Source organism: Phyllobates terribilis, unplaced genomic scaffold, assembly GCF_046119375.1.
Source record: "Phyllobates terribilis strain yellow unplaced genomic scaffold, ASM4611937v1 Scaffold_1__5_contigs__length_1240528914, whole genome shotgun sequence".
Taxonomy (NCBI): domain Eukaryota; kingdom Metazoa; phylum Chordata; class Amphibia; order Anura; family Dendrobatidae; genus Phyllobates; species Phyllobates terribilis.
In genome coordinates this window covers 213,829,474-213,852,815 of record NW_027362761.1, presented here as the reverse complement: position 1 = coordinate 213,852,815, position 23,342 = coordinate 213,829,474, and the positions used below count along the sequence as shown (strand labels likewise).

The 23,342-nt window shown below is 42.1% G+C and overlaps 1 protein-coding gene across 1 annotated transcript in view; it reads right to left on the bottom strand.

The window, feature by feature from the left end:
• ERCC6L2 (ERCC excision repair 6 like 2) overlaps positions 1-23,342 on the bottom strand; it is a 155,338-nt gene that overhangs the window by 86,785 nt on the left and 45,211 nt on the right. Inside the window, exons 7-10 of the mRNA XM_073670981.1 lie at positions 12,407-12,547; positions 8,529-8,645; positions 8,148-8,267; positions 769-840 (exon numbers count right to left, since the gene is read on the bottom strand). Of these exons, the coding sequence (XP_073527082.1) occupies positions 769-840; positions 8,148-8,267; positions 8,529-8,645; positions 12,407-12,547 (450 nt within the window). The remainder of the gene's footprint in view (positions 1-768; positions 841-8,147; positions 8,268-8,528; positions 8,646-12,406; positions 12,548-23,342) is intronic.

Genomic DNA, 23,342 nt, shown 5'->3' with positions numbered 1-23,342 from the left:
TCAGCTGTTGTCGGTGGCCGGAACTGCTCGATTACGGAGCGACTCCATCTTCTGATAGTGACCGCGGCAGAGTACTGCACATCTGCCTCCTATTGATTTGAATAGAAGGTGGGTGTGTAATACCCTGCCGCGGCCACTGGCAGAAGATGGAGCAGCTCAGCCACTGAGCATTTCCAGGCCGGCAGTGCCAACCGCTGCCGCTGACACCGAGGACAGCTGATTGGCAGGGTGCCGAGTGTCGGACCCACACCAATCAGACATTGATGACCTATCCTAAGGATAGGTCATCAATGAAGAAGTAGTGGACAACCTCTTTAAGATCTCTACTTTCAGTTATTGATTAGAAGCCTTCACAGTTGCCATTAGATGAGCCAGGCACCCATGTGTCCATCACATGACCAAGACATATAGTCCTCTACTGGACATAGAAGTTTTCTATTGAAAGACTACAAGCAGAGATTTTGACATTTAGGCAGATAAACATAAAATATAACCTTTATTTGCGGAATCTGTAATACCATTTTACAGCAGCCAATACTTACATAATCACTACAGACTGGCAAATATGTAAAGATAAAGTGTGAGGTACACCAAATATATTGTCTTGCAAGTCATTCATTTTACCAAGTAAGAAAAGCATTGGGATTTTATGCTACTGACTGCCACTTCACAATGTGCCCGACATCTGTTGCAGGCAGATTATTTGCTTTATCAATCAGAAGTTATGGCTCAGGCAACCAACCATGGCGGACATCATATGGTGCTCACCTTTGTAGAGAAGGAGAAAAGAAGAACCTTGTCCTTGTTTTTTCTGCAGTGATTTAGAAGCTGCTGAAGGACCTGTAAATGAACCACAGGACACCAATGACCCAAGTAATCCTAATGTTACTGTGAACACTGGAGCTTATGCTATAGGGATATTAATGACGCAGAAATGGCAGCAACGTTTTTAAAGTAAGACTTTACACATGGAAAGCTGTAATAAAATGTTATTAATAAGTAAAAATAGTGTCGTTCTAGTTAGTCTAGTTAGTCCAATCAATATGTATAGAAGCATTGGGACACCTACAGATGCTTTTATGACATCCCATAATACATTTATAGGCATTAATATGGAGTTGCTCCCCTCGTTGTAGCTATAACAGCTTCATCACTTCTGGGAAGGCTTTCTACATGATTTCGGAGCACATTTGTGGGAATTTGTACCAATTCATCTAGAAGAGTACTTGAGAAATCAGACAATGATGTTGGATGAGAGGGCCTGACTCCCATTTTCTCTTCTAGTACATCTCAAAGGTTTTCGTTGGGTTTGAGATCACAGCTTGGCGTGGGCCAGGCAAGTTGTTCCACACCAAAACTCACCTAACCATGTCTTTATGGACCTTGCTTTGTGCACCAGGTCACAACACAGCCATGCTGGAAAAGAAAAGAGCCTTCCCCAAACTGTTCTCAAAAATTTGTAAGAATACAATTATCCAATAGGTTTGTGCACGCAGAAGTATCAAAATTTACAGTCAATGGAACTAAGAGGTTTTGGCCAAACCTTGAAAAACAATCTTATAACATCATCCAACCGCCACCAAATTTTACATTTGGCACAATACAGTCAAGCAGGAAATGTTCTCCTGGCATACACTAAACCAAGACTTGTCCAGCAGAATGATAGAGAAGTGTGATACCCCTTTCCACAGAACAAATTTCCACAGCACTTGAGTCCAGAGGCAGCATGCTTTACACCACTTCATCTGCATCTTGGCATTGTGCTTTGTGATGTAAAGCTTCCACGCAGCTGCTTGGAAATGGAAACCCATGTCATGATGCTCTCAGCGCACAATTTGTCTGTTGATGTTAATGCCAGATAAGGTTTGGGTTCCTACAGTTATTGAGCAATCAAGAGCGTTGGTGACTTTTATGCACTATGCAGCTTAGCACTTGGTGACCCTGCTCTGTAACTTGACATGGTCACAACATTTTGTTTAGTGTGTGTGTGTATATGTTATCAATATGGTTATTAAAGGGAACCTGACAGCTGGTATATGTTGATTGATTGACGGGCAGCATGAATCAGAAGCTGGCTGCATGATTTCAGCCAGGTATATTTGACTCTGAAATGCTATGGCGTTTCACAGAAAAACTTACTTTAAGAGTAGCCAGGGACCCAGCAACACGGGTGACTAGTCGATCAGGCAGGTCCCCAGTGGCTTCTCCCTGCTCTCTCCCTGGAGTGACAGGTCTTTTCCTGCATTCGTATGTAGGAAGATACCTGAAGGGCACTAGCAGCAAGCTGGAAAAAGCAGCCGTGGACCCGTCTATCCAACTAGACATCCATGTTGCTTGGTCCCGGCTGCTCTTAAAGGGGTTGGGCGGTCATTCTGTGTGACTGCAGACTTATGAATCCTGTTGGGATTCGCTGGTTTCAGACCCGGGACTGGAGAGTATGTATGAGTTATACATACACCCGACCAGTGGGCACAGCCTCGCTCTCCATATACTTGTATGGAGCTAGGCTGCGCTCTCTAGGCGGCCATGCCACTAGATAGCCACGTCACTAGAGGAGCGCAGCCTCGGCTCACTACAAGTGAATGGAGCAAGGCTGCGCTCACTGGCTGGGGGTATGTATAACTCATACATACCCTCCATTACCGGGTCTGAAACCGGCGAATCATGACAGTGCACTGTGCATGCGCTGGGGGGATTCATAAGTCGGCAGTCACACACACTGACTGCAGACTTATCAGTTTTGACCAGACAACCCGTTTAAAGTATGTTCTTATGTGAAACGCCAGTGTTTTAGAGTCAAACATACCTGTCTTGAAATCATGCAGCCAGCGTCTGATACATGCTGCTTATTGATCGGTCAGCGTGCATCAGTTGTCGGTTTCCTTATAATGATTGTCTGAGGAATGTTCTTCCACTCTGAATGAGCTTGGGCATGCAAATCATCAATGGCACCATCAATGGAACACCTGTAGCTGGACGTCTGGCTTGTAGCCCAATGGCATGCAAACGCCTTCTGATGATCTGTGTAGACAAAGACTTAGTATGTGACTTATCATTTCACTTGCAGTACTGAATGGATCCATCGTGGAACTAATAGTACCGCTTAAGTGTCCCTAAACTTGATGATTTGCGTGCCCGAGAACATTCAAGATGTGTAAGTGCATGTATCTCTGTGCGTGGCACTCATACTCAATACTAAATATATCGAGATGTAATGAAAATTTTCTTATCATTTGCATGTCACTAACATGTCTATCCTGTGACAGCCATAACTCCATGACTTTTCCTTCTTGGTGTGGCAATTTCAATCTTGAGGAGTGTATATACACACACAATACAAGGCTATAAAATCAAGCATTTATGGAGCATGGCTTAAGAACATGATCTGTGGTGGGATGCGCACTCCTCACACCCGCCTTATTGTGTTTATAGACAATGTTGACTTCTCATACTCTTGTCATACTTTGAGATGCCAGCTACCCGCCCTCACAAGATGTTCCTCTGCTCAGGAAGTAAGCAATGTGAGGATGTGTACAATAGCAATACTGTCATTTTTAAGAAAAGCATGTCCACATCTGGCAATGTGAGATTCATGTGACTTTGCTGACGCAATGCTTTATGGGTTGGAGGAATTCTTCCACGCTAATAAAGCTGGTTGTTCCCAGTGGGTAATAAATATTTAAGCCATTAGATTTATTCTGTTCTAAATATTTACATCAAGGATACCCGGTGGCAGCACTACAATCTACACAAATGGTGTCTGCAGGTGGGAAGGAAAATACCAAGTTATACTATTTCATCCATGAATGGAAGGAAGAGTCTATGCAGTAGAGATCTTCCTTTTGTGCCTAGAGAGTCGTCGTTCAGGGAGCCATCATATTAGTCCTGCAAATAATATCTCAGCTGTACATTTTAATTTTTATTAATTTTAGTATGTGACATCTCAGATTGTGTTCTTTTTATGGCCTCAGTTTTTTGCGTACAAGAGAAATGAACCGATTTTGATCAGTGTTTTTTTCATCTGATTTGTATCCACTTTTTGGACCACGTGTTCTTGTATGCCAATAAAACTAAAAAGTTCCCGAGTTTCTCCTACTTATTAGCCAATAAAAAAAAAACAGACAGAATAAGGATGCAACATAGATGGCACACATGTACTGTCAGCTCTTTTACACACCCACTAATCTGAATAGGAAATATTGATCTGGTTTCAAAATCTGACATTTCCACATGTTTTGGGGGGGTTTTGAGGACAATCGATCCACTAAAAAAGGATATGTAAATGACCATAAATTATAATGGATAAGTGTTCAATCTGTGAAAAACCAAGATGGGACAAGTACATGAAACATGGACATCTGAATGAGGCTCATGTATGAGATATAAATTTCAACAGGTATTTACACAGATTGGATACATGTCAATGGATTGTAATAACTGCACTGAGATCCAGGAACAATCTAATATACAGGGGCGCATCAGTAGGAATACAGGGTCTATGTTTATTATTATGAGTGGATAGGTAGACTAGGCCTAACTGAATGGTCACAACCTACACCAGACCTTGCCCAGGTGGACTTTTTCTTTTGGGGAGTATGAAAGATTAGGTAAATTCATGAAAACCATGTACAGTTGATAGCATGATTATAATTCAACTATTATATAAAGTGTATACTCTGCACAGCCCTGTATATCCTTCCTGATATCAAGCAAAACATGGACTGGGAATGCTGGACCTCAATTTGCACACACAAACTATTGTCCTGCTGGAAATCACTTTGGGCAATAGATTTTATCCCTCATTGAGTCAATCCCAACATTGAGATCTTTTACCAATCTCATAAAAACAAGAGTCATATGGACCTATTCCTCCTTCCAGGCAAAATAAGAAGTTAACTGAATAGTGCCACAGACAGATACGCTTCCTTCTGAACCATTCAAAGTCTATAGACTGACCAGACAGCCGGGTATAAAAGTTTAGTCAGTTCCACAAGCCCCGCAGTGATCAGCACATCGCATGCTTAACCACCACTTCATTGAAACGCCTCCATGCTGCACTCGTGCAATGAAAAGGAGTGGGAGCCTTGCGACTCTAATTCTAACGATAACTAGGACGGTGGGGACCTCTCAGCGATTAGACATTAATCACCTTTCCTGTGGATAGTTCATAAGTGTTCATTATGGAAAAAAACCATTTAAATTTATGTCATGGTGATCATAGGGGCATAGCAGCAGTGCCCGCGTGATCGACGCCGGAAGCTTGGCTTAAGTGAAAGCCGAGCCCCAGCTGTCACAGCCAGGAGCGGTGCCCGGGGCCACTTAACCCCCTAAATGCTGCGATCGCTATCAATAGCAACATTTAGAAGGTTAGGAGAGGGAGGGGGCTCCTTCTCCCTTCAAATCGGCACCCCCGCCATGTCATCGCAAGGGCCCGATCGTTGCGGTGGCAACACGAGGCCATAATGATGACCTCCGGAGACCATGCTAGTAGCATGGTCTAAGAGGCTTCAGTCAGTGTAGCACTGACAGGTATAATGCATTGCAATGCATTATACCAGCGATCAGAGTAATAAAAATTAAAGTCCCATAGAGGGACAAAGTAAAAATGTAAAAAAAAAAAAAAAAAAAAAGAATTGTAAAAATATTTAAAAAAAATATTACAAAATAAATAAAAATAGCAAAAAAAAAGTACAAATATTTGGTATCGGAATAATAGTGGAATAAAACACGATCAAAAAGTCGATCGTAAATAAAAATGGTATAGCTGAAAACATCATCCATTGTGCCTGAAAAGTGCTGGTGCACTCAGGAGAAATTGCACAACAAACTGTAAGGTCCGTTTTAACCTATTATCCCTTATAAAAATTAAAAAAATGGAGCTAAAACAACATTTTAGCGGTAAAAATGTAATCATTCTTCCTTCACTGCCCAATAGTATAAAATTCTGTGGGGCACATGGTGTCAATATGCTCACATGTGGTGTCAATGTATTTTTTTTAATTTTCACGGCTCAACGTTATAAAATCCTGTTAAGCACCTGTGGGTTCAAGGTGTTTCCAAAATGGGGTCACTTATAGGGTGTTTCCACTGATTATTCACATCAGGGGCTATGCAAAAAAGGCATGGCATTTACAATCTATTCCAGCCAATTTTGCGTTCCAAAAGTCAAATTGTGCTCCTTCCGTTCTGAGCCCTGCCGTGCGCTCAAACAGTAGTTTTCCATCACATATGATGTGTCAGTGTACTCAGGAGAAATTGCACAAGAAATTGTATTGTACAGGGTGGGCCATTTATATGGATACACCTATATTAAATGGGAATGGTTGGTGATATCAACTTCCTGTTTGTGGCACATTAGTATATGGGAGGGGGAAAAATTTTCCAGATGGGTGGTGACAATGGTGGCCATTTTGAAGTCGGCCATTTTGGATCCAACTTTATTTTTTTTAATGGGAAGAGGGTCATGTGACACATCAAACTTATTGAGAATTTCATAAGAAAAACAATGGTGTGCTTGGTTTTAATGTAACTTTATTCTTTCATGAGTTTTTTACAAGTTTATGACCACTTATAAAATGTGTTCAAAGTGCTGCTTATTGTGTTGGATTGTTAATGCAACCCTCTTCTCCCACTCTTGACACACTGATAGCAACACCGCAGAAGAAATGCTAGCACAGGCTTCCAGTATCCATTGTTTCAGATGCTGCACATCTGGTATCTTCACAACATAGACAATTGCCTTCAGATGACCCCAAAGATAAAAGTCTAAGGGGGTCAGATCGGGAGACCTTGGTGGCCATTCAACTGGCCCACGATGACCAATCCACTTTCCAGGAAACTGTTCATTTAGGAATGCTTGGACCTGACACCCATAATGTGGTGGTGCACCATCTTGTTGGAAAAAGTCAGGGAACGTGCCATCTTCAGTGCATAAAGAGGGCAAGACATCATCATGTAGCAATTTCAGAAATCCAGTGGCATTGAGGCTTCCATTGATGAAGAATGGCCCCACTATCTTTGTACTCCATATACCACACCATACCATCAAGATAAGAGATGTGCAGCATCTGAAACAACGGATACTGGAAGCCTGTGCTAGCATTTCTTCTGCGGTGTTCCTATCAGTGTGTCAAGAGTGGGAGAAGAGGGTTGCATTGACAATCCAACACAATGGGCAGCACTTTGAACACATTTTATAAGTGGTCATAAACTTGTAAAAAACTCAAGAAAGAATAAAGTTACGTTAAAACCAAGCACACCATTGTTTTCCTTATGAAATTCTCAATAAGTTTGATGTGTCACATGACCCTCTTCCTACTGAAAAAAATAAAGTTGGATCCAAAATGGCCGACTTCAAAATGGCCGCCATGGTCACCACCCATCTGGAAAAGTTTCCCTCCTCCCATATAGTAATGTGCCACAAACAGGAAGTTGATATCACCAACCATTCCCATTTAATTTAAGTGTATCCATATAAATGGTCCATCCTGTATTGTCACTTTCGGGTATTTTCTGTCATATAGACCCCTCAAAGTCACTTCAATAGTGATATGGTCCCCCAAAAAATTGGTTTTGTAAATTTTTGTTGGAAAAATGAGAAATTGCTGATAAACTTTTAACCTTTCTAACATCCTAACGAAAAAAATGATCTGTTTCAATAATTATGCCGATGTGAGGTAGACATGTGGCAAATGTTATTAACTATTTTCTTTGATTTAACCATCTGATTTAAGGGCATAAAAATGAAAACTTTGAAAATTGCAAAATGTTACAAATTTTTGCCAAACTTCTGATAGTTTCATAAATAAAAGGAAAAAATAATTGACCTAAATTTCCCACTAACATAAAGTACAATGTGTCGCGAAAAAACAATCCCAGAATCACTGGAATGCGTTGAAGCGTTCCAGAGTTCTTACCACACAGAGTGACAGTGAGCAGAATTGTAAAATTTGGCCTGGTCAGGAAGGTGAAAACAGGCTGGGGGAGAAGGGGTTAAGAATGACAAAATGTCTAAAATACACATAAGAGATAGATAAAATGTAAAGGGTATCTTGCTAAACTACTACTGGAATGCAAGTACGGTATGTAGTGTAAAGTTTGCTAGAATATCTCAGCCATCAAGAGACTAACAAAAATCACAGCTCTACCTTCATTTTTCCACTGTACTTTGGGTCAGAGATTGTCTCGAATGCTGCTTCTTTACTTTGCTGAATAAATTCTGGAAACTTGGAAAATACTTCACTACAGATTCTTTCAATATGGTCCACCTGTAAAAACAGCCACACAAGAACCATGAATCCAACATATATGGCAAATAACTGATTAGTATGCCTGCTTGCAGGACAATGCATGATAAAATATCACCTTACAACACTGTAATGTCTCTCCCCACTGTAAGTATTCCAGAGAATAACACAGGAGGGTAATTCCTAATCTTAGATCTGCCCCCCTCCCCAGTAAAACCCAGAATTATTAATGTACAAACAATAGATTAGAAGTTTATATAAAGCAGCTAAATGCAGACTTACCTGCTTTTTGCTGGTGGCGGAGTCTGACTGCAGCAACGCTGCGTGGTTTGCAACCTTACGAAGGATAGCTATGTAACTGAAATAAAGCGTCTTCACACTTTCACCATATTGATTCTCCTAGAATGAAAGAATAACACTAAAGTCATAAGGCAAACCCTAAACTAATAATAATACTGGCACTGCTCTCAATACAAAGATGGAAAAGAAAAATAAAGGAAGATTTCAGAGCAAAAATAACTGATTTATTTTCCTTAAAAATCAAGAGAACTGATCGGAAATATCATGTAAATCATCCCTGTCAATCAATAGAACATAAATCAAACAACAGTGTAAGAAATTTTATCAGAGAAATCGACTTCTTTCTCCACTTATGAGCCACCTCTTCCCCTCGTCCTAAGTTCTGAACTCATCATCCACTCTGAAAAACAGCTCAAATCCATCTTGGTCAAAGCAACACAGACTGCAAGCACAGTTAGGTATTAGGTATTAAACTTTATAGACAGGGAAGGGAAAGGAGCACTCAGCATTGACACCAGACAGACACACACAGATTGTGCTGCAGCTTCTGGGGCCAATTTATTTCACCTCAATGTTGGATTCACTGCCACACAGCTCAGTACTGCTGTATAATGTCCTCCACGCTGCTGCAGCTTCTTACTGTGAGCTACAGAGAAAGACTAGCAGTAATCCATCTCTATCTATACTGTACATGGGAGAAATAATAACAGTTCATCTCCACCCACTAGCTCAGAGATAACAACAGAGGGGAGCACTACTGAAAAGGGCAAGGTAAAAGTATATGGCCACAAATAGTGTTATTCCTCATATACACAAGTACTTATTCAGGAAAGTTGACTGAAATGACTGGTACACGTTAAGTATAAGGAAATATGGAGTGCAATAGTAGACAATAAACGTGTGCTGAAATGTATATGGCGACTGTGCTGGTGGGCTACTGCAGGTGATATATTTGCCTAGCTCTCTCTCAAAGTGGCCATATACATGAGAAGAATGTCAGCTGAACCCCTCAATTTCAGCAGGCCAGCCAACCATTAAATGTTTATGAGGACTTTTTTGCAAAGTGAAATAAGCCACCACCAAAGGTGTCTGGTAGAGGATAATTTCAGTCCACCCACTCTGACATGACATGCCTGGTTAGTCACTATCCACAAGGAGAAAGGTTACACCTTAGACATCAGTCTTAAGCTTCTCACCTAGCCAAATCAGATGTCATACTTTGCACTGATGAGGGGCAATATCCCAAAACACAGTATCAGCAAATTGAGATTCTGATTTGGCTTTTATCCTAAGTCATATGGCAAGCCTTATTAAAGGGTCGATAGTGACTTTTAGAAATGCTGTTTCCTATAGGTGGCGCTAGAGCATACTCCACCCAATGAAAACAGAGACACTTGGCCAAGCTATGTGCAAAAGTGTAGGAGGCATCGGGTCTGAGAGCTGCAAGCGGAACGGGCATGCTAATGATTATGGCCACATTCACTATCAACTCTATGCCCCCATTAGGTAGTAACAGGCAGTGCAGGGCAATAGTAGAATAAGAGGAGCAGAAATTCAAGCCATTTGGATGGGAACGGACTGATTGTTTGAATTGTCCATCTTATTCTCCGTGGGGAATATACAGTGTGCTTTGGCATATCCCACATGCACTTACTCCACTGTAGGGTAATTTTACAGGCCTTAATTAAACACTTAAGAAGAAAAAATAAAGTACTTTTCCTGTAGCCGGCAGACTGCATTAGATAAATGAATCCGCGCTTTATACAGATTTCAATGTTTTTAGTCGGGGCAGATTGTGCCTTGTGATTTCTCCTTTTCTGCTAACGCCCACATATTACATTGATGACAATGGTAAGAAGAAAACTGTTGGTGGTGATACAGAGAACGACCGCTTCTGTAACGGAGGCCATCACACTAGATCTATACATTACTATCCAGTGTGGCCACCTCTGACTGTTCCTTGCCACCACTGGCACAGCTTCAGCCGCAGGGTGGCATCTCCATGCATCAGACCATACTGCTGAGTATGAGAATAGCCCACAGGCTTAATAATAAAGGACATAATAGAAAACATTCACTTATATGTCAGCTCTCCTCCATGTATTCCACACACGGTTTGACACAACATTTCTAGTAAGCTGCTCAAATGACATCAGATAATTGCATGTTTCCTTAGCTAAGCCTGAATGAGTGTAATATTCCAACCTGCCAAAACCAGCAGGCCCCATATATCACAAAGTCATTAATGCAACAGACAAATCATAGGAACAGACGCTTTAACAGTCTTTCCCAAGACATGACTATAATATTTCCAGTGCACTGGAGGGTACGCTTTGTGACCCCATGCTTAGTCTAGGAGGCACCTGAACTGTCAGGTCACTGATGTGCCACCTGTAGACTCCAATGTCTGCCGCTCGAGAGTTGTCCAATAATTGGAAAGAAAATACAGGCACCATGTTGTACCAAACTACAGACTATCAAAGGAAGCCTTCAAAAGCTTAGTGCCTCTAAAATATATCTTGGCATGTCTCATGGTGACAAGTGAACAATTTGGCTCCATAGGATTTGTTTCATGATCATAAAACAGGCAAATTTATGCTAAATAAAGGACCCTCTGTGCCGCTTGCACACCCACCGCTGTAGAATAAGGTGGTATTCCTATCTTATCTAATTCTGCTCTTGTAAACAGATGGCTGACACCAGGCATTTACTTCAATTTAAGACTGATGAGACCCCCACTGATGTGTAAACGGAGGGTTCACTGCTGCATGCTGTTGTACATGGGCCAACTTTCTTCATATCAGTGGGGGTTCTAGCTATGTGTCATTACTTTATAAAATGGAAATTCTCCTTTAAGCATGATGGTACTTCCCACCATTACTCACTTGGCTCTTTCTGTTACTCACATAAGTCTTTTATGGCGCGCATAATGTGCACAAATGTTGGATTTTGGAGTTCAGTGTCAGAAAAACTGAGCTACATGACTAATAAAAAAATCACATTAATTGGAGATCTCTGGACCCATTTAAATAAAATGGAAAAAGTATATAATGGGATCTAACTTTCAGTGTTAGGAGTCACCTTTTAAGTAAATATTGTAGAATAATGATACTGGGGCTTAAGGGTTGTCCAGTACTCAGACAAACGCTTGCTACAATGTACATTCCCCAATGTAAAATAAAAATCACCTTATGCTTACCTCTTACTAGGAATGCCAGTGCCGAGTCTCCTGGAGCTCACATGACATTGTTATGTTATGTGAGCCCTGCAGCTAATCAGAAATGGTCGCTAAGGTGTGAGCACAGCAGGCCGTTAGCAACCACTGACTGTTATGCTATGTGAGCCCTGCAGCCAATCAGCAGTCGCTAAGGTGTGAACACAGCTGGCCATTAGCAACCACTGATTGTTATGCTATGTGAGCCCTGCAGCCAATCAGCAGTCGCTAAGGTGTGAACACAGCTGGCCATTAGCAACCACTGATTGTTATGCTATGTGAGCCCTGCAGCCAATCAGCAGTCGCTAAGGTGTGAACACAGCATGCCATTAGCAACCACTGATTGTTATGCTATGTGAGCCCTGCAGCCAATCAGCAGTCTCTAAGGTGTGAACACAGCATGCCATTAGCAACCACTGATTGTTATGCTATGTGAGCCCTGCAGCCAATGTCATACAAGCCCCAGAATACATGGCACAGACATCGCTGGATCGGCGCCTGAGTGGTAGGTGAACATAAAGTGTCTTTATTTTACATTTGGAAATGTAACACTTAAAAAGGGATTGTCTGAGTAGTGGACAAACCCTTTAATTCAAACACACAATAATATAATACATCATGAGAGAACAGAAAATACATGTCTTACTCTGTAACAACAATTTCTCCTTTTCTTGCCACTATTACAACTGCACCGTTCGCTTCCTCGAAGAGCCAGGCTGATATCTGGGGTCTCCAGGACGGTTTGGTAGACTGCCTTTTGAAACTCTGACAAGGAGCAGTAGACTATCTGCAAATGAAAGAAATACAATTGCTAGATAAACCTTAGTTTTCATGTAATATTTCTAAGCAGTTTCTAATGTTTCTATTTAGAGCAATCCTTCATAAAATTGAAACTTAAAGGGAAGTTAGGCTAAGGCTGTGTGCCCACGTAGCGTTTTTCAAGCGTATATGCTGCGGAATTTCCGCAGCGTAAACGCTTGAAAAACGCATGTATATCCGCACCCCATGGTCCCCAATGGCATTCCGCAATGTCAATGCCCATGCTGCGGATTTTTCCGCAGCGTATATGTTGCGGTCAAAAATCCGCAGCATGTTCATTAATTTTGCGGAAGCGCTGCGGAATCAATGTTCGGATGGTACCCAAGTCTGGATGAGAGGAGACTCTCATCCAGAACTGGGTACCAAAGAACCTGTAAAAAAAAGAATAAAATAAAGTTTATACTTATCTTCTGATGTTTTCCCTCCGTCGCGCTGTTGTCTGAAGGACCTGCCACGTCATTGAGTCATGTGACCCACCACATGACTCAATGACGTCACCGCAGGTCCTGCACACAACAGCGTGAGCCGCTCAAGCCTCCGGACGGGGCAGAGAATGCATCAGAAGGTGAGTATAAAGTTTATTTTTTTATTTTTTACCATTCTGAACAAGTTGTCAAGCACTTTTCCAAGTGATACTTGGAGAAGTGCTTGATAACCCGCATGCGGAAATGCATGCAAAGACGCCTCACAAACGCTTCTACCTGGCGGGAAAACCGCATGTAATATCCGCATGCGATTTTCCCGCCAGGGAGAAGCGTAAAAAATATGCTTCAGGTCCGCAACGTGGGCACATAGCCTAATAATCCGTAATCACAATATAAATACGTGTCTATAAGCTTCTTACATGCTTAAAGGGAGATTAATTGAGCCATTTGCCTCAGTTTTCAGGCAAGAAACGAAAGATGCAAATTTTGGCCTAGATCTATTTTGCACAAAATTTGCAAATTTAAAACTGTGTGGATGTCTGGGTATTACTTATCTATGTAAATTATTTTACTCGCTTATATAGCGCCATTAATTTTCCATAGAGCTTTCACACATCATCATCACTATTCCCATAGGGGCTAACAATCTTAATTCCCAGTCAGTATTTATCAGCATTTTATCCTGGAATATTTATCATATATACTCGTATACTTTACAAATCTTTATATTATACCCTTTACAATGCATTGTTTTCTTTTCTTGTTAATAAAAATCAGATTAACTGCTTGCAGACTGCCCAACAACTTTAAATCTTCGGGTAGTCTGCATACAAATCTGCCATGATGTTTTAGAACGTTATTACAGAGTTAGCTGGAGAGTAAGCAGGCTGTAAGACACAGCCAGACTCCCTAGGGAGAAGGCAGGGATGGTATAATACCATCTCTGCCTTCCTGAAAGCTGTTGGCACTTCCTCCTCCGCACCAATAATGTGATTGCCAGGTGTAGGAAGAGAGCAGAAGCTGCTGAGCTCTAGTAGACCCAGATCATCTATGCAGTTCAAGCTGCAACTGGGGTTAATATGTATATGTATAATAGATATATTATCAATAATAAAAATTCTGATATATTTTTAAATGACCCTTGCCCCTAATAAAAGGCCTTTTATGACCTCATAGGGGGCACAACGTGTAAAATAAATGAAGAAAAGAAAATAAAAAGCTAGCAATGGCCTGGTCTTGAAATTGTTAAGTTAAAAAACAAAAACTGGCGACTGTATAAATTTGATGTATTTTACTCCAGCAGACTTCTGTTTAAGACTAGTGAATGAAATGGCATTATTGGTAAATTGCACTATTGCGTTTCAATTCCATATCATTTTGCTGACATAAAAAGGTAGAGATTCTTAGGCCAAGTTCACACCTTTCAGATGTGACACAATTTTTGGCAAAGATTCCATGTCAAAATGTTGAATCTGTTAACAATCTATTTCACATGTATGTTGTTTCTACCAGCGCTGTGGAGTCGGTAAACCAAACCTCCGACTCCACGACTCCGATTCCCTCATACATGGCTCATGTTTCAGTGATAAATTTACTGTAGCACAGATTCATCTCCGCTAAAAGTCTAGACCCTTAGATCAGGAATAGGACAGACATTTATAGGACATTTCATAACTTTCCCAAATTCTTATGAAAAAAATATTCCCCACAAACTGCATTGAACTACTGTACCCAATTTATTACAGTGGTGGCCAAAAGTATTGGCACCCCTGCAATTCTGTCAGATAATACTCAGTTTCTTCCTGAAAATGATTGCAATCACAAATTCTTTGGTATTATTATCTTCATTTAATTTGCTTGCAAGGAAAAAACACAAAAGAGAATGAAGCAAAAATCAAATCATTGATCATTTCACACAAAACTCCAAAAATGGGCCAGACAAAGGTATTGGCACCCTCAGCCTAATACTTGGTTGCTTAACCTTTAGCCAAAATAACTGCGAACAACCGCTTCCGGTAACCATCAATGAGTTTCTTACAATGCTCTGGTGGAATTGTAGACCATTCTTCTTTGGCAAACTGCTCCAGGTCCCTGATATTTAAAGGGTGCCTTCTCCAAACTGCCATTTTGAGATCTCTCCACAGGTGTTCTATGGGATTCAGGTCTGGACTCATTGCTGGCCACCTTAGAAGTCTCCAGTGCTTTCTCTCAAACTATTTTATAGTGCTTTTGGAAGTGTATTTTGGGTCATTGTCCTGCTGGAAGACCTATGACCTCTGAGGGAGACCCAGCTTTCTCACACTGGGCCCTACATTATGCTGTAAAATTTGTTGGTAGTCTTCAGACTTCATAATGCCATGCACACGGTCAAGCAGTCCAGTGCCAGAGGCAGCAAAGCAACCCCAAAACATCAGGGAACCTCCGCCATGTTTGACTGTAGGGACCGTGTTCTTTTCTTTGAATGCCTTTTTTTTTTCCTGTACACTCTATGTTGATGCTTTTTCCCAAAAAGCTCTACTTTTGTCTCATCTGACCAGAGAACATTCTTCCAAAACGCTTTAGGCTTTCTCAGGTAAGTTTTGGCAAACTCCAGCCTGGCTTTTTTATGTCTCGGGGTAAGAAGTGGGGTCTTCCTGGGTATCCTACCATACAGTCCCTTTTCATTCAGACGCCGACGGATAGTACGGGTTGACACTGTTGTACCCTCGGACTGCAGGGCAGCTTGAACTTGTTTGGATGTTAGTCGAGGTTCTTTATCCACCATCCGCACACTCTTGCGTTGAAATCTCTCGTCAATTTTTCTTTTCCGTCCACATCTAGGGAGGTTAGCCACAGTGCCATGGGCTTTAAACTTCTTGATGACACTGCGCACGGAAGACACAGGAACATTCAGGTCTTTGGAGATGGACTTGTAGCCTTGAGATTGCTCATGCTTCCTCACAATTTAGTTTCTCAAGTCCTCAGACAGTTCTTTGGTCTTCTTTCTTTTCTCCATGCTCAATGTGGTACACACAAGGACACAGGACAGAGGTTGAGTCAACTTTAATCCATGTTAACTGGCTGCAAGTGTGATTTAGTTATTGCCAACACCAGTTAGATGCCACAGGTAAGTTACAGGTGCTGTTAATTACACGAATTAGAGAAGCATCACATGATTTTTCAAACAGTGCCAATACTTTTGTCCACCCCCTTTTTTAGGTTTGGTGTGGAATTATTTCCAATTTGGCTTTAGGACAATTCTTTTTGTGTTTTTTCATTGAAGACAAATTAAATGAAGATAATAATACCAAAGAATTTGTGATTGCAATCATTTTCAGGAAGAAACTGAGTATTATGTGACAGAATTGCAGGGGTGCCAATACTTTTGGCCACCACTGTACATATTTTAGGAGTTGGAGTTGGTCCATTTATACCGGCTCTGACTCCACCAAAATGGACACCAACTCCACAACTCCACAGCCCTGGTTTCCACAACATTGTGCGAATTCAGCAGAAAATATCAGGGTGAAAGAAAAAGAAGAAATAATAAGTAGGATTATATTAGAGCGAACGCTACAAAAAAAAGGCAATTTTGCTAATTGCGAATTCGAAACGCGCGTTGGGGTACCTGTCCTCACCTTATCCAGGTATACAGATGAGTATAATACATGTGCTGTGTGTTTCAGTTTATACATTAATATATAGTTGTTTTTATGCCTATTTAGGATTAATCTGGGAGATTTTGTCAGCTACCATATGACCAGTCTCCTTTTTTTTGACGACTATAGAAGCACACTTTATGATTAGATTACAGCAATATTGCCACTAAGGTGTTTATGATTATCCTTACAGTTCCTGAATTCCTATAATGCGTCTGACAATGAGCATTTAGCTCATTTTACTATTTTTGTGACCTGGATATGTAGGGTTCTTTATTACCCCCCCCCCCCCCTTTTTAAATATTGGATATTTTAATGTTATATGAATGGATTAATAACATGGATTATTTAATTTTATTGTATAGCTGCATTAACTTCCTTTTTGTTTTGGGTTTTCTATTTCCTTGAAGTGCTGCTTTAAGTAGGCCGATTTATGTTTTTGGATTGTCTCTAATTCTTGTGTGGATCTGCTGTACACCACATCTGTAAAAAATCTGAAGCAAAATTGAAAAGCTCAGTCACAGATTTCTACAGTGGAAACACAGACTAGAGGTTATTTACTACTGCACAATCCCTTATGAAGGAAAGGAAGGTGCTGAATAAGATTAGAAAAAAAAAAAATATATATATATATATACTTAACTCCCAGACCAGCCCCACTTCTCTGCTTTGATACTTATGTCCCCCGTCGGATCTCCTGACATAATGTCAGGTGATCGCTGCAGGCTTCATTATTCTGTCCTAGCCCCTTACTGAAGCTTAATAGCCTTTATATATTTCGGGCTATGAGCTGATCATTTTTTTTATCACTAAGCCGAAATCTCGATCTGCGCAGGCGGGCCTCCGCTGCCATTTTATTGAAGTCCTGCACACAGGACGCAGATTCACACTGCACACGCACCGCCCACACAATGATGGCAGCGGTGGTGCGGAGTTTTAAAATGGAGAGAGGTCACTGAATAATCAGTGACCTGTACAAGAAGCATAGGAGGCTGGTGGGGGAGGAGGTGAAAGAAGAATACCCTGCCCCCACATCCCACCCCGAAGCACACAAGACGTCATTTTATGAAATCTTCATAAGGTGAGTATTCAACAGCCACTAATCAGATCCCTTCACAACAGGTATCATATTAATCAGCATCACAGAGTCATTATGGCCTTTTCTTTAGATTATAGGGCTAAATCCTGCAGACAGGTTCTCTTTAAATTTCGCACAATAACACCAGTTAACATTTTAAAGCACATCTGATTCATATTTAACAAATATGATCCAATATTTTGGTACTATAAGAATAATGCTGATCAATAATAACCATTAACAGCATGATACTTATTGTTAGCTTTACTAGATGCTCTACTAGGTGCTCCAGTCCTAAATAGTCCATTACTAACTTGCGACATCTAGTTTGTAAATGTAAACAATAAATACATGTAAAATGTTGATCAGAAAGGAGCAATCACTTAGGCTATGTGCAAACACTCAGTGTATTTACACCAAATTTTTTGCTGCAAATAGTGTTGCCAGGAAAAATGCTTGCTGAAATAAGCACGTTTTTGCACACGTTTTGATGTTTTTTCCAATATTCATTTGAATGGGAGAAAAATGCAGACAGAATTGACATATTGCAGGTGTGAAAATACTTCAAATCTGCAAGGAAAAAATAAGCAGCGTGTGCATGAGATTTCAGAAATCTCATTCACTTTGCTGTAAAACACTGCATTTTTTCATCGACAAAAATGTGCAGAAAAAAACCCATAGGTGGGGTCGGTTATATTTTGTGAAGTATTGAAGTCATTATAAAAGCATAAACACTAGTGACGGGCGAGCACAAAAATGCTCGGGTACTCGTTGCTCGGGTTGAGCAAATTGGAATGCTCGAGTGCTCGACCTGAGCAACGAGCCCAATGTAAGTCTATGGGAAACTCGAGCATTTTTCAGGCGGCTCCCCCCGGCGGTCTGCAGAGGGCCTAAAAACTGCCCAAATCGATGGGAACAGTGCTCAAATGACATGGGAACAGCGTGGGGAAGACCCCTGGTAGCATCTCTGACTCCCAGGTCATTGCCTAAAACTGTGGTCATCAGACATGACCCTATATTACTGCAGTAATAATACAGCCATTTTTGGCACCGTGACAAATATTAAACTCCATTTAAAATGGGCAAGGTTCGTGGCAAGGGACTGGAAAGTGGACGTAATGGTGATGGTGCACGCAGAGGCCGAGGCCGTGGGCAAGATGAAACTGTGCCTGCTGAGGAAGCACTACAAACACCCACATCATGTCGAACTACCTTCCTGTCCCAATTTCTCGGGGGCCGTGGAACACCACTATTGAAGCCAGAGCAGTGTGAAAAGGTTGAAGGTTGGATAGAAGATAATGCTTCCAGTCTGTTTGTCACCACCACCACCCTGTCTTCCACACGGCCCAGTCTCAGTAGCCGTGAGTCTGGACCACTTTATTATTATTACTTTAGGGCTATTTATTCCATGGCGCTTTACATGTGAAAAAGGGGTATATGTCGCAAAACAATTACAATAATCTTGAACAAAAATGTGACAGCGACTGGTACAGGAGAGGAGAGGACCCTGCCCGCGAGGGCTCACAGTCTAGAAAAGATGGGTGAGGATACAGTAGGTGAGGATAGAGCTGGTCGTGCAGCAGTATGGTGGAGCGAGGGTTACTGCAGATTGTACGTTTGTCGGAAGAGGTGGGTTCTTCAGGTGCCTTTTGAAAGTTTCAATAGTAGGCGAGAGTCTGATATGTTGGGGTCAAGAATTCGAGAGTAGGGGGGATGCACGGGAAAAATCTTGAAAGCAATTGTGGGAATAGGAGATAAGAAGGGAGTAGAGAAGGAGATCTTGTGAGGATCGGAGGTTGAGCGCAGGTATGTACCGGGAGACTAGGTCAGAGATATATGGAGGAGACAGGTTGTGGATGGCTTTGTATGCCATGGTTAGGGTTTTGAACTGGAATCTCTGGGCAATGGGGAGCCAGTGAAGGGATTGACAGAGAGGAGAGGCCAGGGAATAGCGGGGGGACAGGTGAATTAGTCGGGCAGCAGAGTTAAGGATAGATTGGAGGGGTGCGATAGTGTTGGAAGGGAGGCCACAGAACAGGAAGTTGCAGTCGTCGAGGTGGGAGATGATGAGGGTGTGCACTAGTGTTTTTGCAGATTCGTGGTTTAGGAATGTGCAGATCCGGGAGATTTTTTTTTACTTGGAGCTGGCATATTCCTCACCCTGATCCTCCTTCCTCCCACCATTTTGAGTGCCCTGAGACCACTGATCCCACACTTGGACACTCTGAAGAGCTGTTTTGTTCATCTTTCCATTTATAAATTCTGGCCTCTCACTCGGTCCGCTCAGAAGTGGAAAGAGCTTGGATATGTGGTTTGAAGGAGAGATTAGAGTCCAGGGTTACCCCAAGAGATGTTCACTTTTCCATTTATAGATTTGGGCCTCTCGCCCGGCCCGATTCAAGCAGGGCAACAGTAGATTGCATGTAGCGATGCCCAAATATTTCAGGAGCTATGGTCACCCAAAAGTGACAGTGGGAAAGTGCAATTACTGTCGCAAGAGGTGGATGATGATGAGACACAATGGACAGAAAGTCAGGAGGAGGACCAGGGTGCGGAAGTGTAAGACAAGGTGGTGGACGATGAAGTCGATGGGCCGAATGCCAGCGTCCAGAAACAGTGTCTGCGGGTGACACCACTGCCTCTTCCCCTGTTGTACATGCACGCTAAGACTCCGTCCATGATGCAGGCGAAAATGCCTCCCCCACCCTGCACCTGTCGATACATACTTGCAACCATCACCATCAACAACCACGCCCACGTCCTTGTGCCAGAGCAGCGTTCAGTTGTCCCTACCCCAGTCCTTTGAACGCAAGCACAAATACGCAGCCAACCACCCACAGGCCACACTACTAAACTGCCACATTTCTCGACTGCTTGCACTAGAAATTTTGCCTTTTAGGCTCGTGGAGGGGGAAGCTTTCCGAAACCTCATGGCGGCGTCTGGCCCTCGGTCCCCAGCCGCCACTATTTCTCCTGGTGTCGTCCCCACCTTATACAAGCACGGGTCCCAGAACATTATCGGTACCCTCCCCAGCGCAGTTAGTGGGAAGGACAGATACGTGGACAAGTGCATGTGGCCAGGGATGGTATATGTCACTGAAGCATCACTGGTTTAATATTATGTAAGCTGGGACCCAGTGAGACCCTGGGACTGAACACGTCTTCCTGACGCATAGGATTGCGGGCCCTGACTCAATCAAGCTTCAACACAATATTCACAAGGTAGACAGCACCAGTAGTCGGTCTCCTAGTCAACAAGCAAATTATTTATGATGATATGATGATAGAGGCCACCCTCTCCTTAGCTTGCTGCTGGTACTTTTCTGTGGGAATCAACCAGCCTGGAATATTTCCAGTGAACTATGGCACAACGCCATGGTATTAGCAGTGAACCCAGTATCAGTAGCGAAGCCATCCACAATTTCCTTCTCATGAATTTTATTTGGTAGACTGAGTGGCTGGCCAAATACATTAGTTTCTCACAAAGGAGCTGAAGATACTGAGTGGCAGTAGGTGCAAGTTTCTCCAGCATGTTAGACCGGAGATTACGTAAGAGAATGTATCGGGAGAGATTAGTTCAGAGATGTACAGAGGAGAAAGGTTATGGATGGCTTTGTAGGTCAGTGTTAGTAGTTTGAACTGGATACGCTGGGCAATTGGGAGCCAGTGAAGGGATCTTATAGATTGCTGGAGCCAGTCCACAGTAAAAAAGCAGCCATAGAGTGTCCGGGAACCTTCCCACACACTTTTCTTAGCCAGGGCTGCTTCTCAGCAGGGTTGGACGGGCCCACCAGAGAGTTCATTGCGCAAACTTTGCAGCGGATATAGGGCTCTTGAGCGGTGGAGAAAGGTGGACCCTCAGAATCAAATCCTCTGGTGGGCCCAATGTTCTTCAGTCTGACACTGCTTATCAGTGAAAATTGCATTTCAGCACAGCCATATTCTTTAGCTCAGTGAAAGGACTGACACAGAGGGAAACCATATCTACTCCAGCTGTCATTTCTCCACCACAAGGTTCCGGACACTGTCACACACGACCATGCCTGGGTTTATGTTCAGAGGTGAGAGCCACAGATCTGCCTGCTGTTACAGCTTTCAACAACTCTGCAGCGATTTGTGGTTTGTCACCTAAGCATAAGCATATTCAGCACAGTCTATTGCCGCTTGTCCGAGGCAGTGCTGCAGTGCTTCCAGCTTGTGACTGATGTTGTCATTTCGGAGATGGAGGCCGAAGAGGAGGAAGTGCAGGAGCTGAACAATGTGATTACATTGAGGTTACATTGGCGAGTCTGGTTTTTATACTAAAGATCCTACTGTGTTTTTAATTTTTTTTTTTTTTTACATCTCTTCAAATGTGTATTGGAGTGCTTCCTAATTTTTGGCAGCCCTTGAAATTGCTGCATATGCAATAAGAGTATAGGAGACCCACTCCTTAATAATAGGAAGGACAATTCAAATAGATTCTATATTCTAGAATATTAACTGTCTTATCTGAAATTATTTTACGGGTGAGGTATTGCAATATGGATAGTGTATTACACCAATCCAGCCAGGTATTATTGCCTTACACTGCATGCTGCTGCCTAAAAAAAAATTAAAATCTATTCTATTCCTTATCGATAACGCTGTTAGATGCATTTACAATAGAGACAGGTGCTAGGTGGTATCATCAGCTCCAGATGAGTGTTCATTCTGGTCGCATAAATGTCTTCCACGGTCCATAACTTTTTTTTATTATTTCTTTGGCTTTTTATACAAGTCATTACCCTGGAAATAATGTTTCTTAACATTTTTTCCATTCTAGCTTGTTTTGTTTGCTTTTAATACATCATTTTTATTACAGTAATGCGAATAAAATAAAAAAATCTGGCTGTATTCTGCAAACAAGCAAATGGAGCAGTAAAATGGTGTACTCTGGATTGCTGTTTAAGCAAATAATCAGGATTAAGATAAAAAAAAAAAAAATAGCCCTGGCCCCTGATATCTGGGGCTATGTCTATGGATATCTGTAACAGCAGGAGCAGACAGAACATGCAATGGACCCTCTTGTGCTGTATACACTACCACAAACCCTGCCTCCCTGCCTAACTCCTGCTATCACCACTGAATATATGCAGCTGGAATAGTCCTCAGAATGACTGTTAGTTCAGATGCATATGTATCCTGGTGTGGAATACCTATATCTAACTATTACACTGCCAAATATGTCCCTAGCTCAGCAGCATCTCTCCCTACTCTGTCTGTTTCCGGGTTAGACTGTGAAGAGCATAGGGGCACCAGGTCTTATATAGACCCGATGACACTATGCGGCCAGCCAATCACTGTAATGCCACAACCAACATGGCCTCGGCATTACAAAGAGTGGCAGGCAATCCCTGCATGTTCATTGGCTCTCTAAAGAGTGCCAAACATGCAGGGTGGGGAACCAATCTCCCGCCAGAGCACTCTAGAAATTCTCGCCGAGTATGTCGAGCAGTGAGATGCTAGGGTGAGTACGGAGCAGTGTCGGGCACACGCGCTCATCACTAATAAATACCACTATTTGAAATTCCCAGTACACACTCCATAATACTGCTCTGTGGATGTATTCATTGTATCCCATTTACAGTGCAGACTGCATAA